Source organism: Ricinus communis, chromosome 6 (assembly GCF_019578655.1).
Source record: "Ricinus communis isolate WT05 ecotype wild-type chromosome 6, ASM1957865v1, whole genome shotgun sequence".
In the NCBI taxonomy this organism is placed as follows: domain Eukaryota; kingdom Viridiplantae; phylum Streptophyta; class Magnoliopsida; order Malpighiales; family Euphorbiaceae; genus Ricinus; species Ricinus communis.
Window position 1 is genome coordinate 17,769,074 of NC_063261.1, and position 12,567 is coordinate 17,781,640.

The window sequence follows — 12,567 nt, forward strand, 5'->3', positions numbered from 1 at the left end:
TTAAAATTAATTTAGAGTATACCAAGTATGACTCTTATGGATGATAAAACACTATTTCAAAAAGTTTTAACGCAGATTAAATCTCAAACTCAAGAGACCATTATTAATTATAAAAAAAACAAAAAAAAAATTAGAATTAATCATCTATCTGAATTCCTTGCAATAAACATAGAAAAATCCCATCATTTTATTTGCCTCCCTCACCGATACTTCTCCATCAACAAGGTATCAGTGGCAAAAAGTACCACATAAGCTCTGGGGCAACAGATGTTTCATTCATACTGTTGTCTCTTCGTCAATTAGGGGCTTGCAACAACGTTTTTAGCCAAATTGACAAAGAAATGGTTGGCTGAGGGGCAAATATGAGACATGCTATAAATATGAGGGCAAAAATGCGACTTTTCCAAAAAGTAAAAATGACTTGGAAACTAAACGACACTGTTTTATAGATTCTCGAGAAATATAGTAGTTTCTCGGCTACCAAAACAAAAATCGGGACTAGGAGGTACGTCCTTGCAGATTGAAACGTGGCATTTAACTACTGGCTCCATAGTTCTTTTTCTTTATAGAAACGGAACATATATGCGACCTGTCGTTTAACAAATATTTTGTTTTCAAAATCACTCGCTCTCACTCCATTAATCCAAGTGCCAGAGTTAACTCCAAATAATTTTTTTATCATCACCAGCAACAAGAGGTATTACTAAATTTGCACTCTTAAGTCTCTAATCACACGGCGCTTATTTTTTTTTTTTAAATTTTTATGAAAATGATTATCCCTCTCTTATTTCTTTGCTTTTTTTTATATGCTATTTTTTTTCACTTTTGTGATACAGTGTCTATTTTTAGGGTTTTGGGTTAAATAATAATCCTAGTGTTGTTAATGTACTTGGTGGTGTTGTTTTTGTTGTTCTAATTTCTGTGTTTGTCGGGTTTGCATGCAATTTTTTTTCGTAAACTTCTTTTTTTTTTTCTTTTTTTTTTTTTATATATTTGCAAGTGTGCTTTCACTTTGAATTTATGTCCTTTTGGATTTTATTGAACTAAATTAAGTTTTTGTTTGTGGGTATTGCTTATTTTGTCACTTGTGGGTTTTAAGACTACTAGATTCTAATTATTTTATATGAAAAAATGGATTTTTTTTTTTTAAATAAGGGATTTGTAAAGCTGCGATTTTTCCTTTAATGGAAGTTCATGTGGTATTTTCTCCTCAGGAAGGAGGACTATGGCTTTGTCCTGGTCAACCTTTTAGGAGAGTTATATTGTGGTGGCAATTGGATTAGTTGTGTGTGTGTGTGTGTTTTTCTTTAACATTGTTTTTTTTTCTTAATGTAAGCTGCATATGATTAAAGTAGAAGGTTTCTGTGGTTAAATTTTGATAATTGGATTGGAGTTATTTGGTTTCAGAAAGATTGTGGAATATGTCGTTGAATCCATAAATTGACTTGTGGTTTGTAATTGTACATTACTTTGAAGCATCGAAAACCAAAGAAAAGAACCTAGATTGGGAGTTAGGTTATCAAGGACAACTCAATATTTTGGTTAGAGTTGCATATGGATTATGGCATATGGTCATTTATTTGTTTAAAATATATTTTTATAGCATGTCTCTGAAGTGAAAATGGAATTCATCTTTTGCTTCTTTTTTTTTTTCCTTCCATTCACATGGATCTCTTTCGTTTCATCGATTTTGTCCCGATCATCCTTTTCTTCCGAAGAAAGGAAAGAAGAAGGATCTTCTTCGGTGGATCCTTGTTTAGTCCTCTTCGTTTCGGAAGTTGTTTCTATTTCCACGTCTCTTTCTTCCTCACTTTCCTCCCTTTCTTCTGTTTCTGAGGTTTCTTTCAGTTTCCTAGTAAAAGTGGGTGACGATATTCTGCCTAAAGACCAATAATCTGGGTGTATGTTAATGTGAAGCAATGCTTATAGAATAGTTTTCCCAGTTAAGTTTGATCTATGAAAATGTTATAACTGGGATTAATATTTTATTGCAAGAAATTGGGTAAAATACAGGAAAAGTGCCTTTGTTTTGCTCTGTTAGTTATTTTTATTGTTGTTTCTCATTTATCTACACTTCTTATTCTTGTTTATCATTTATGTCTTCTGTTTTGCCCTCATTTTGCTTCAATGGATTAAAGGAATGCTTTCTTAAGCCTTGTGGTGCTTTGACTGTACAGGCAGGACAAAAAAGTCACTACATGTCTGGTTTAAAGTCTATATATGGTCTTTGTGGATCTATCAAGTTTAGCTGAAATTCATACACCTTTTGCTTTAATGAACATAAGTGCAAGAGGTTCCATATTTTTAACTGTCTTTAGGCTTAATTCTTCTGCTTCCACTTTCTAGCATGTTCTTGTGTTTGGATCATATGATTTTCTTAGAATCAGCTAACTATATGTAGCCAAAAATATTTACTTTGTAGTTAATACCTGTATAAAGCTTCAAGGACCAACACATGAATTGCACTATCCAATTAGTTCCAGGGTAGTCCATCTACTACCAGTCACCATAGAATGAACTTGGTTTATTTATTATCTGTCATTATGTTTCTTTGACAAAGTTATGCATTTTCAAAGATCCCTTTAGACTGTTTTTCTTGTCTGAGATTGTTGAAGGTCTTGTGCCAAATCAGTTTTCTCTTTCCTTATTATTTTTAAGTTCACTGGTTGGTGTTGTTTAAATAGAATTTTCATATCAACCAATAAAAACCTATTGGTGAAATTTTAAAATGAAGTCAGATTGCATTAATCTCAATCTTTTGTTTCATGACAGAAGTATGTATCTCAAAGTACAGCTGCCTTGGAATGTCATAATCTCTGCGGAACACCTGGATGCCAAAGGTCTGATGCTCCAAAGATCAATCATAATACGCTTGCTGGAAGATTTTGCAAGTAAGAAAGCTACCAAAGATCTGGGGTACTACCTTGCTGTCACCACCTTGGAGAGCATAGGGGAAGGAAAAGTGAGGGAGCACACAGGAGATGTTCTTTTTCCAGTTGTGTTCAATGGAATCACCTTCAAGATCTTCAGGGGTGAGATCCTAGAAGGTGTGGTTCACAAGGTGCTCAAGCATGGAGTTTTCATAAGATGTGGGCCAATTGAGAATATATACCTCTCTTGCATGAAAATGCCAGATTACCACTATGTGCCTGGGGAGAACCCAGTATTCCTGAATGACAAGACGTCCAAAATTGAAAAAGATGTGGTGGTTAGATTCATTGTCATTGGAACTAAGTGGCTAGAGGCAGAAAGGGAGTTTCAGGCATTAGTCAGTTTGGAGGGTGATTATCTTGGACCGGTGTTCTAGAGGGTATGCCTTTTACTTGGCTGGATAACTCTGTAAATCCTTTTAACTTCTTGGATCAAACTTGGCTTAACTATCGTGATTAATGGAATATTTGCAATCTGATTCTAGGATTGTCGTAGCTGTCGAAAAACCCCACAATTTAATGGCGGTGGAAATTAATTCTTGGAGTTCTGTACTGTTCTGTTAGCGGTTGTCTTCTGTTTGTTCGACACTAACAAAACCCTGGCAAGAGTCAATTATCTTAGTCTGAGAAACAAAACTCTTGTTGCATGTGTCAGCTCTTTATACAGTAAAATCTTCAGATAATCTAGCAGAACTTTAAAACACAGGCATGGTTGTACTCATAGTCACAATTTGTATGATGAATGGCCAACCTGCTGTTTGCAGAAAGCTTGATATCCAGACACCCTTGTCGCCTTTTAGGAAGTAAAGAAGCAGGATAAGTGGACCTCCGCAGTAGCCTATAACGAACATTTCACCATTTGCTATGAGCAGGAACTCCAACACGCAAAGTAACCATGCTTTCTCCTAGCTTTTATTGCATGGTATTGTTTCTGTTCTTGGTGGGTTGGGAATGGACTCTGCCTGTTAGACAGTAGAATCATAGTTTAACTGTTTTATTTTCAGTTGCTTTTCTTTGTCTTGCCTGTGCCTCGGCCCCCCATTCATTTTCTTTCAACAATAAGTGCAAGGAAAATGTCTATTGTTGCAGAAAAGATTATTCAATACAACACCATTTGGTTACTTATACTGATGATACACAGGATTAATCTGAGTTTTGTGGAAAAGCACAAAAATGGCATAATAAATTTTTAAGTTAACAGCATATTAACATCTGATATTCTAACAAAACCAGTATGAATTTTAACGGAGTTTATGTTTATAGGAAATGGCACTGCTTGCTTTCAAAAAGCCATTGCAGCATGAAGAAACTGAAGGCTCCTTCCAGCCTTTCACCATAACTGGCTTTTTTGCTGTATTGTTGCTGAAAAAACTTGATTTTTAACCCCACTTGATTCAAAAGGTAATGCACTAAAGTACAATAAATTACCATTGCTAGATTGATTGAGATTAAATTATCTAGTATAAAATTGACTTGCAGACAAAGAATGCTAATAGGAACTAAGACCCTTTTGAATGTGTCAAACGGCCTCTACTTCCCTCTTCCTTTTGCATTTTGTATCAATTTTAAAGTAACAAACTGCACTAAGATATAATGTAAATAGCCCTTCAATCTGGCACCTTTATATAAGACCAGAAAGAATGTAACACAAGATTAATGCACCTGCAGTTCTGTTGCTTGCTTATTATAATTCTGGCACCTTTATATAATGTAAATAGCCCTCTCGGGATTGCCTGCATTACATAATAATCAAGTATGAGAAGTTCTTTCAAGAATGCTACGTTCTTTGTGTGTGTGTGTGTTAGTGCTTGTATGTGCGTGCGAGAGAGAGCGAGAGAGTGCAAAATCCTTGTGCAGAAGCATCCCAGTGGCGCAGAAAGCAGTAGCAAAGAAAGATATGACCATCTGCATCTTCATCACTAAAGTACAGGTGATATTCTGCTTTACTTTCTTGTCTGCCAGCTCGATTATTGGAAGCACAAACCCATAAAGTTCTGATTGAAGCTCTAAGTGTCATGAAAAAACCCATGAAATACTCTATTGGAGTCATGAGCAGGGCGAGGAGAAACTAGCATGAAGTGCTAGCACTACTGCCCCAGTTGATAACAAGAAAATAGCATTGATGGTATAAAAGATGAAATTTTGCTTGACGAAAAGGTAGGCAAAATAACAGCAAGGCTAATTGAGTATCAATTATAAGAGCAGAAGTGGAGGTAGGAAGACGAGCAACACCATATGCATAAATAAAATCATCCAAGCCAGGCCAAGAACAGCAGAAGCTAGGAAGATTTGAGGGCTTATATAGAAGAGCTTGGCCTGAGACCCTTCTTTGGTTCCGCGATTTAAGTACGAAGCAAATAGAGGAAGCAAAATAAATGACCAACCAGCAGTCTCTGAAGCACTTGAAATCCAAACTCTCTTGTCGAGAAATTCTCACAACTAGCATAGTCGATTTTCCATATCATCTTTCTTACCGATTGTCATTACAAAATATTCTTAAAAATAAATTAAAAGATACATATTTATATTAAAATAAAAATTATTAAAAGATATAAAGTTTAAGATTTAATTCGTAATAAGCCCAACTTAATTGGGTCATAACCATTCTTATCCCTAGAGTAGCTCATCTGTATACAGTCCTTGAAGGGGAAAAAATGGACCATAAAATTTTACTTGTATCAGTATCTTTGAACAGAAATGGAAAAGTCAGGTTAGAGGTTCAAGTTGTTGCAGAGAGGATGTGCGCACAGAGTGTGTTGGTGCCATCTGCTGCACAATTAGCAGACAATATGCATACAATGCAATCAGAATACAAGGCACATGAAGCACTGTAATTTATTAGATGAAACAAAAATTACATACACAAGCTTATAAATAAGCTCACAGACAGGTAGATATTGTTTCACTGGACTGCCTTATATGCTTGTAATTTTAAACTCGCACAATCAGGTTTCAATATTTTGGTGGCCAGATATACAGCAATTAAACTGCTCAAATTCGGACACGATCCAAGCAGGATTTTCCATCCAGCTTGTTACTCTGCTGAAGATTCACATACTCCTCATATTTGATACCGATATATGCTGGTGCTTTGCTTTCACGGTCTAGTAACTCAGGCGCTGGACTAACGACTGTATCTAGTGATGGTCCATGTGCCATGGCTATGGATATCCTTGTATTATTCTTGTTCACAACTGCTCGATGCAGGATACTCTTGAACTTCCCATTACTCAATATCTATGGCAATGAGCATGATTCAGTAAGCTTGTAAGGCCATGCACGCAAGAGCTTACATCCATCTAATATAAACCGGTTAAGCTCATCCGCGAGATATTTTAGTTTGTAAGATTAAGTTAAAATTTAGCACAAATCTAATAATGAGAAAGTAGTTTAGGAAAAGGAGGGAAATGCACCTCAAGATGATCTCCAGTGTTTACTAGAAATGAGTTGGGGATGCTATTTAAATTGACCCACTTTCCTTTGTGTTGAACTTGAAGGCCACTAACTCCATTTTCTATTAGAAGGGTCAAGAGGCCATGATCTGAATGACAGGGTAGACCCATTGCAAGTTCTGGCTCTGTACAAGGTGGATAATAGTTTGCTATACTGATCTGTAGACCTCGTTCAAAATTCAATGCATTTTCTATATAATCAGCTTCCAATCCTAAGCTCTCTGATATCCCTTTTAGTAATTCTCTTGTTACTTCTTTGACTCTTTTTGAGTATTCTAACATAGTATCACTGCAAGTTATGAAATTCAAGCAAAATTTAAAGAATTAGCATAGAATCAGCCTTCCATACTATAAAGAAAAACAAAAGTTCACTAGAAGAAATTTGATTTAGAATTTTTGTTTTTCATAAAACTAGGAGAAATAAAACTGCAACTTGCTAGAGTTCAGAAATTGTCACTTCAACCTCCTACACCACATTACAAGTGGACAGCAGACATTCAAAAGAAAAGTTGAATGTGCCGGAAAAAAACAAAGAACGAAAAGCAGCTATCTGTGTCGGACCCATAAAGTGCATAAAATCCACAAGAATTAGATAATAATAGTTTTATTAGTTTGGTCTTATGCACATGACAGTCATAATCTTACTTAAAAAATTATCAACTTATTTTTGCTACATTTTCTTAAGAAAAAATATGAATATTCATGTCTGCTTTGTGTTAAGCTGTTGAGAAAAAGAGCCATTTACCTTAAGCCAACAGGTTTGCTGGGTGAGTGAAACACAGGATGTACAAATACCTTGAGAAAATCCCTCCAGCAAAAGACCTTCTCCACTGAAGTATTAAAGCTGGTACCACACCTTATTGGGTCCAAAACATGGCTTCCAGTATACTCTTGCTTCTCCTCTTCTGACAGATCAAAAAACCCCTTGCAAGCATCAATCATTGATCTCATTAGTTTCTCCGGCACTCCATGATTGATCACCTGGCATCAATCAAAAGATTCAGCTATAGGATGTTAAAAGGGTAGAATAATAAACTAAAGAAAAATGGTTTGAAAAATTTAATACCATGAAGAAGCCCCACTCCTGACAGGCTTTACCAAGGTCATGAATGATTTTGGATCTGTGATCAGGACTACTTGAGATCAGAAGAGAGTAATCAATGACAGGAATTGCTCCTTCTGTGTCTGAAACTACCAAGTCATGAGAGTTTGGGGTGAAAGTGTAACTTGCAGGGATGGTGATAAGATCAGGAGACTCGGCTAGAATTTTGATGCTTGTTATTTTAGGTGGTTGTTTAGTAGGAGATGCATAGGAGGGTACTACTGGAACTACTTCAGCCATAGTCAGGGATGAGCAATATGGGTTCATGGTGAGACAGTGGTCATATATATGGAAAGGGCAATTAACCCAAAAATGAAAATATATAGAAAAGGCGTGTTGGCTACTTGCATGAAAATGACCAGTGATGAGATAGTGTGGTATGACCAGAAAGAAAGATAAGTATCAAACACGTAATGTAATTTTTTAAATCCTGAAAACCAAAGATATTATGTGATGGCTGTATAATAGTTAGAACTTAGTACCTGAAATGTTCAAATATCCAATACCCAATGTAACTTGTCTAGTTTCTGCTGGAACGATGCCTGGCTAGAGGGATCCATGGCGGCCCCAGCTCTCCTCCCAAAGGATAAATATACTGAAATGAGTGTGCTCGTTGAATATAGATAAGGACCACTTAAGTGCTGAGTACATTATATTTGGCCAGCCCCCTGCTCGAAGTCTTTGTTGTTTATATTCACCATAAATAATTGGACAAATTGTCCAATACCGAATTTTTGAAATTAATGTCTGTTTTTATCATATTTTAACTTTTTTTAATACTTGTTTCTTTTGGCATTATAAATAAAAAATTCTTAACTCTTCACAATATCGGCAATGTGAACTCGCTAATAACTTTCTCTATTAAACATGCGAAATCCGTTTTTAACTTTTTTTCTAAATCATACATATTTAAACGTTGACCCATGTGCTTAGTAGAATAAGTTATCAGTGAGTTAATATTGTAAGTAAGTTTTTCTTTCATCTATCAATATAATATTCTCCTTATGGCTTTCTAAACTCTTCATCTCTTCCTCTCGATCCATTGGTTATGAGCTATTTGCTTGCACGATCTGTTCTTTTATGATTCAAAAGGACTAACTCGGCCATAAGAATCCAAAAGAGCACAAAGACCTCTCATGGCAAAGGTGCCTCTATACGGTCTTAGCTTGAGGATTTATCTTGCCTTGAGTTTATGATGTAGAATCATTAGAATAATTGGTATCAGAGCCTCGGTGACAGAGAAGAGAAATCTAGCTATCATGACTTCAGAAATCACTACTCATACCTCCACTCTACAACTTTCTCCTTCTTACAGAAAAACTGTATCCAATAAGATCGACCATCTTGTGAAAATTTCTCATATTCCTGAAAATGTCCAAATAGAAAATACTCTTGTACCCATTATCAACCCATATAATATTTTTAAGAAACATAACTTTGTCCGAAAAACCTTCAACCAAATCATCAACAAACAGCCCTTATCCATTAAAGAGTATGTTCAATATTCCTCCCTTTCACAATGTTCCCTTACTTCTACCACTCAAGAGCAGTATGTTACTCTGGAGATTCCCACTTCCTTTATAGAACAATGGAAGAAACAGGGATATACACATCTCCATCTTGGAGCTGTCAGGCTCGTCCTCTCTTATCATGGCAGGATGGGTTTACCAGTAACGGCCCGTATGTCACTTTTGGACACCAAGTATCTCAGATACGAGCATGCAGTAATCGGGACTATTGTCACGACACTTAACACTGGAAGTGTTGTTCTGACTTTCTTCCCAAATTTTAATTTATCTCTTAATGATCCTTATTTGTCAACTGCACTCAAAGTCCAAGTCCAGATCAGTAGAGCAAACCAAGTGACAGATGCTCTTTCTGCAACTCTGCACCACCAGATTGTCTACAGACTTCAGGATCATACCTTTAATCTACAAATCCCAGGCTTTCAAGCCACCTCTGATGCTTTGTTTATCATGGCTGACTCTGGCCAAGTTCCTACAATAGTCCAAGCCCCAAGGCAGCTGGAAAGAGAAGATCTGCAGAAGTTAATTCCAACTGAATAGGTGACAAATTATGGGAAACTTCAAGCATCTCAAGCCAATCCTGTTCGGGCTACTGATCCTCTTTTTGTCATACAAAAGGATGGTACTGTGAAAACAATTTTCACAAAGACGGAAGAATCTTCTTCTGCTCCCTCTATTTTCCAGGCTTTGATGATTCAACCTGTGTCCAGACCTAGAGAAAAGATCCCTATTCATTCTTTTTAATCCTCTGGACATCATATCTACAATGCCAGGATTAAGGGACACTTCATCTGGGATGTTGACCCAGGAATGTGTAAGTCAGGACGCACCTGTAGAGATGACCTCGATTTTGTTGAACTATGTTTTCAACACTCTAAGAAAACTCCAAGAGTCATGTCTCCAGAAACTCTGTGTTCAGTCATAGAACTAAGGCAAGATGACCGAGATCCAGACGGTCCTTGGATTGGCATCCATAAAAAACGGAAAGAAAAGTAGGATAAATCTCCTCTTCCTATGTATAAGGAAGCCTTGGAACTTCTTGCAAAAGAAGGAATGACTGTCCTTGACATTACCTTTGATGAGATGAAGGTACTTTTGGCTTAAAAGGGAATTATTTTTGGGCAAAAGCCTTCTACTACTTGCAGACAAGAGATTTACTCTGATTTGCCTGCAGTCCAACCACCCCAGACAATCCAAAGGTGTTTCATGTTCCAGCCTGAAGATTTTCCTCCCCTAGGGAAGTCAAAAAATAAAAGATCAGAGATCCTCCCCTCAAGGGTTACTTCATCAGGATCTATAGAGCCTCTCACTCCACTAGAAGAAGTACTAAATTGACAGACTTCTAATTCCATAGTTCAAAATTCTTATTTAAAGAAGATTGATGAAAAATTATATCAGGCTCTCCATTTGGCTCACAAGTTGGACCAGAAGTTGAAAACCTTCTCTCAAGAAGTACTCCAATTATACTCCTCTCTAACCGCCAAATATCAAGCCTTGAATAGAGAGCTTCGAGTTCCCCAACCGATTACACCAACTTTCATCCAAAAGAAAAAAGGAATTACAAGGCTCAAAAGGCAGATTGATCAAATTGAACATGACCTTAGAAAAGACCAGTCTTCTACAATCCCTTCCTTTACATCAGCAGCCTCTACATCTTCTGCAATTGCTCCCTCATACTATTATGCATTTCCTTTCCTCCCACAGCCAGAACAAGAAGGAACTCTTACCCTCTGGCACTTTCTCACATCTCTATCCAAAAGGCTCCACAATCCAACAAAAGAAAATATCTCATCCTCCAGTCTCTAAAGAAAATAAATTGCCAGACCAATCACTAATCAGCCCTTATAATTCTGATTCTTCTTCAAATACCTCTGAGATGGCTGATATAACAGAAATTCTCATGAACACCTCCACTACTGAACCCAACCCAGAAGTAGTAGAGCCTGAAGATGGCACAGAGGATGCACAGTCATATTTTGTTCTACTGTAGCTTCACACCCAAGGTCAAAACCTACAACTGGAACGGGACCTTGGTTCACCTTTGATGATTTGCCTCCATCAAAATGGAGAGATAAACTTTCTGAATTTTTGGCATGGATTGATCTTCAAATGACTTTTGATGGTGCCACACTTAAAAAGGTTCTTGCTGAATTTGTCACGAGATTCACAGGCAGTTTAAGGAATTGGTTCCAGTCACAGCTTGAATATACCAGACTCCAATTTGTGACTTTGCCAACTCCATCAGCTGCGGTCACATTCCTCCATAATCAATTCCTTGGAAATTATGATCTCATTATACGGCAACAAAAATATGAATACTTTGATCGAAAATGTTGTTCGTTGAAGATCAAGGATTTGGAAAGATATTATTCTGCAATGTCCAAATTATATTATGTCATTGGAGGGCACGATGGTGATGATACATTGAAATATACTTTCATCATCTCATTACCATATGAGATACAACTAGAGGTCAACAACATGATCGCCGCAACAAAGAAGCTAGTTACCTCCATTACTCTTGGAGAAATCTGACAGTTTACTCTCTCCTCTATCAAGAGATTATGTGACTAGCAAGAATTGTTCAGAAGACTGTCTCAACGAGATTTGATTGTTCAAAAGGCCTGTAACAAAAGCCACCTCAAGATTAAATGCAAGACCTCCAATTGTGTCTGCTCCAGTCATAAGAAGAAAATAAAACACCATTTCCAAAAATACCCTCGTAACAGAAGCAAAGAATTCAGAGGAAAAAGGCCACATACAAAGAAATTCAGGTAATTCCGGAAAAAAAAAGAATCAAGGCAACAAATCAGACAGATGCTACATCTGTAGAAAGAAAAGGCATTATGCTAAGGATTGCCCTCAGAATCCGGAAAAGTCAGCAAGAATGATACAGCAAGTTAGCATGTCCATGTCTCTACCAGATTCATTTGAAGAAGATATAGAGTCTCTCTTATCAGAACAAGACGATCTCACTCTAGAAAGTCTCTTTGCAATAGAAGAAGAATATTCAGACTCTATTGAATCTTTAGAAGAGTCCTCTTTAGATTATGATGATAATAAAATTTCAATCTTGATGATCAGTCTCTCCTCCAAAGAAGAGAAGGACATTCTGACAATTGTGATGCAGTACCCTTTTTCTCCATCTCCTGTTCTTGAGTTATCTCCACTTGCTACTAAGATTCCTCCAGTTCCTTATGTTCCTATACAAGTCTTACTTTCAAGGTATGCAAAACCTGTTCCAGTCATAGTTTTCTTTGACACTGGAGCTCAAAGAAGCATGATGAATCCTGAAGTCCTCCCATCTGAATACTGGAAATCTCATATTCAGTTTTTCAGAGCGGCAAATGGCCAAACTTTCAAGACTACCTTGATCATAAAATAAAAAATCGGGATACAGTTCTTTCCTGATTGTGTGGTATGGACACACATCATTGGCTCAGATCTCCCAAATAAAGACCTCTTAATAGGTTTTGATGTTTATCATCATGCTTAAAGGTTTCAAATTCTTCCCAATGGAATAAAGTTCAAGAGGTAATTTCATCCATACACAGATA

The 12,567-nt window shown here is 36.8% G+C and overlaps 2 protein-coding genes and 1 pseudogene across 7 annotated transcripts; 1 reads left to right on the forward strand and 2 right to left on the reverse strand.

Moving 5' to 3' along the window:
• Nucleotides 1–596: 596 nt before the first annotated feature.
• On the forward strand, nt 597–4,383 carry LOC8266820 (DNA-directed RNA polymerase V subunit 7). 6 transcript variants are annotated; one of them, XR_007216397.1, is made up of 4 exons: nt 597–697; nt 2,773–3,310; nt 3,695–3,819; nt 4,194–4,383. XR_007216397.1 is itself a non-coding variant. In XM_025158009.2 (3 exons), exon 2 carries the CDS (start codon nt 2,777–2,779, stop codon nt 3,305–3,307), a length of 531 nt encoding a protein of 176 aa, XP_025013777.2. In that variant the 5' UTR covers nt 597–697; nt 2,773–2,776; the 3' UTR covers nt 3,308–3,310; nt 4,194–4,383. The 6 variants fall into 6 exon arrangements, 5 of the variants coding, with proteins under 5 accessions (XP_025013777.2, XP_025013775.2, XP_025013776.2 ...); XM_025158009.2 differs by lacking the exon at nt 3,695–3,819; XM_025158007.2 differs by lacking the exon at nt 4,194–4,383 and having other exon boundaries at nt 3,695–4,055.
• A 69-nt stretch (nt 4,384–4,452) lies between these two features.
• LOC112535403 lies at nt 4,453–5,414 on the reverse strand (annotated as a pseudogene).
• A 323-nt stretch (nt 5,415–5,737) lies between these two features.
• On the reverse strand, nt 5,738–7,779 carry LOC8266818 (2-oxoglutarate-dependent dioxygenase 19). The gene is made up of 4 exons (XM_015721452.3): nt 7,449–7,779; nt 7,128–7,363; nt 6,344–6,671; nt 5,738–6,167 (listed from the first exon to the last, which is right to left on the reverse strand). Exons 1-4 carry the CDS (start codon nt 7,749–7,751, stop codon nt 5,922–5,924), a joined length of 1,113 nt encoding a protein of 370 aa, XP_015576938.2. The 5' UTR covers nt 7,752–7,779; the 3' UTR covers nt 5,738–5,921.
• Between the last annotated feature and the right edge of the window lie 4,788 nt (nt 7,780–12,567).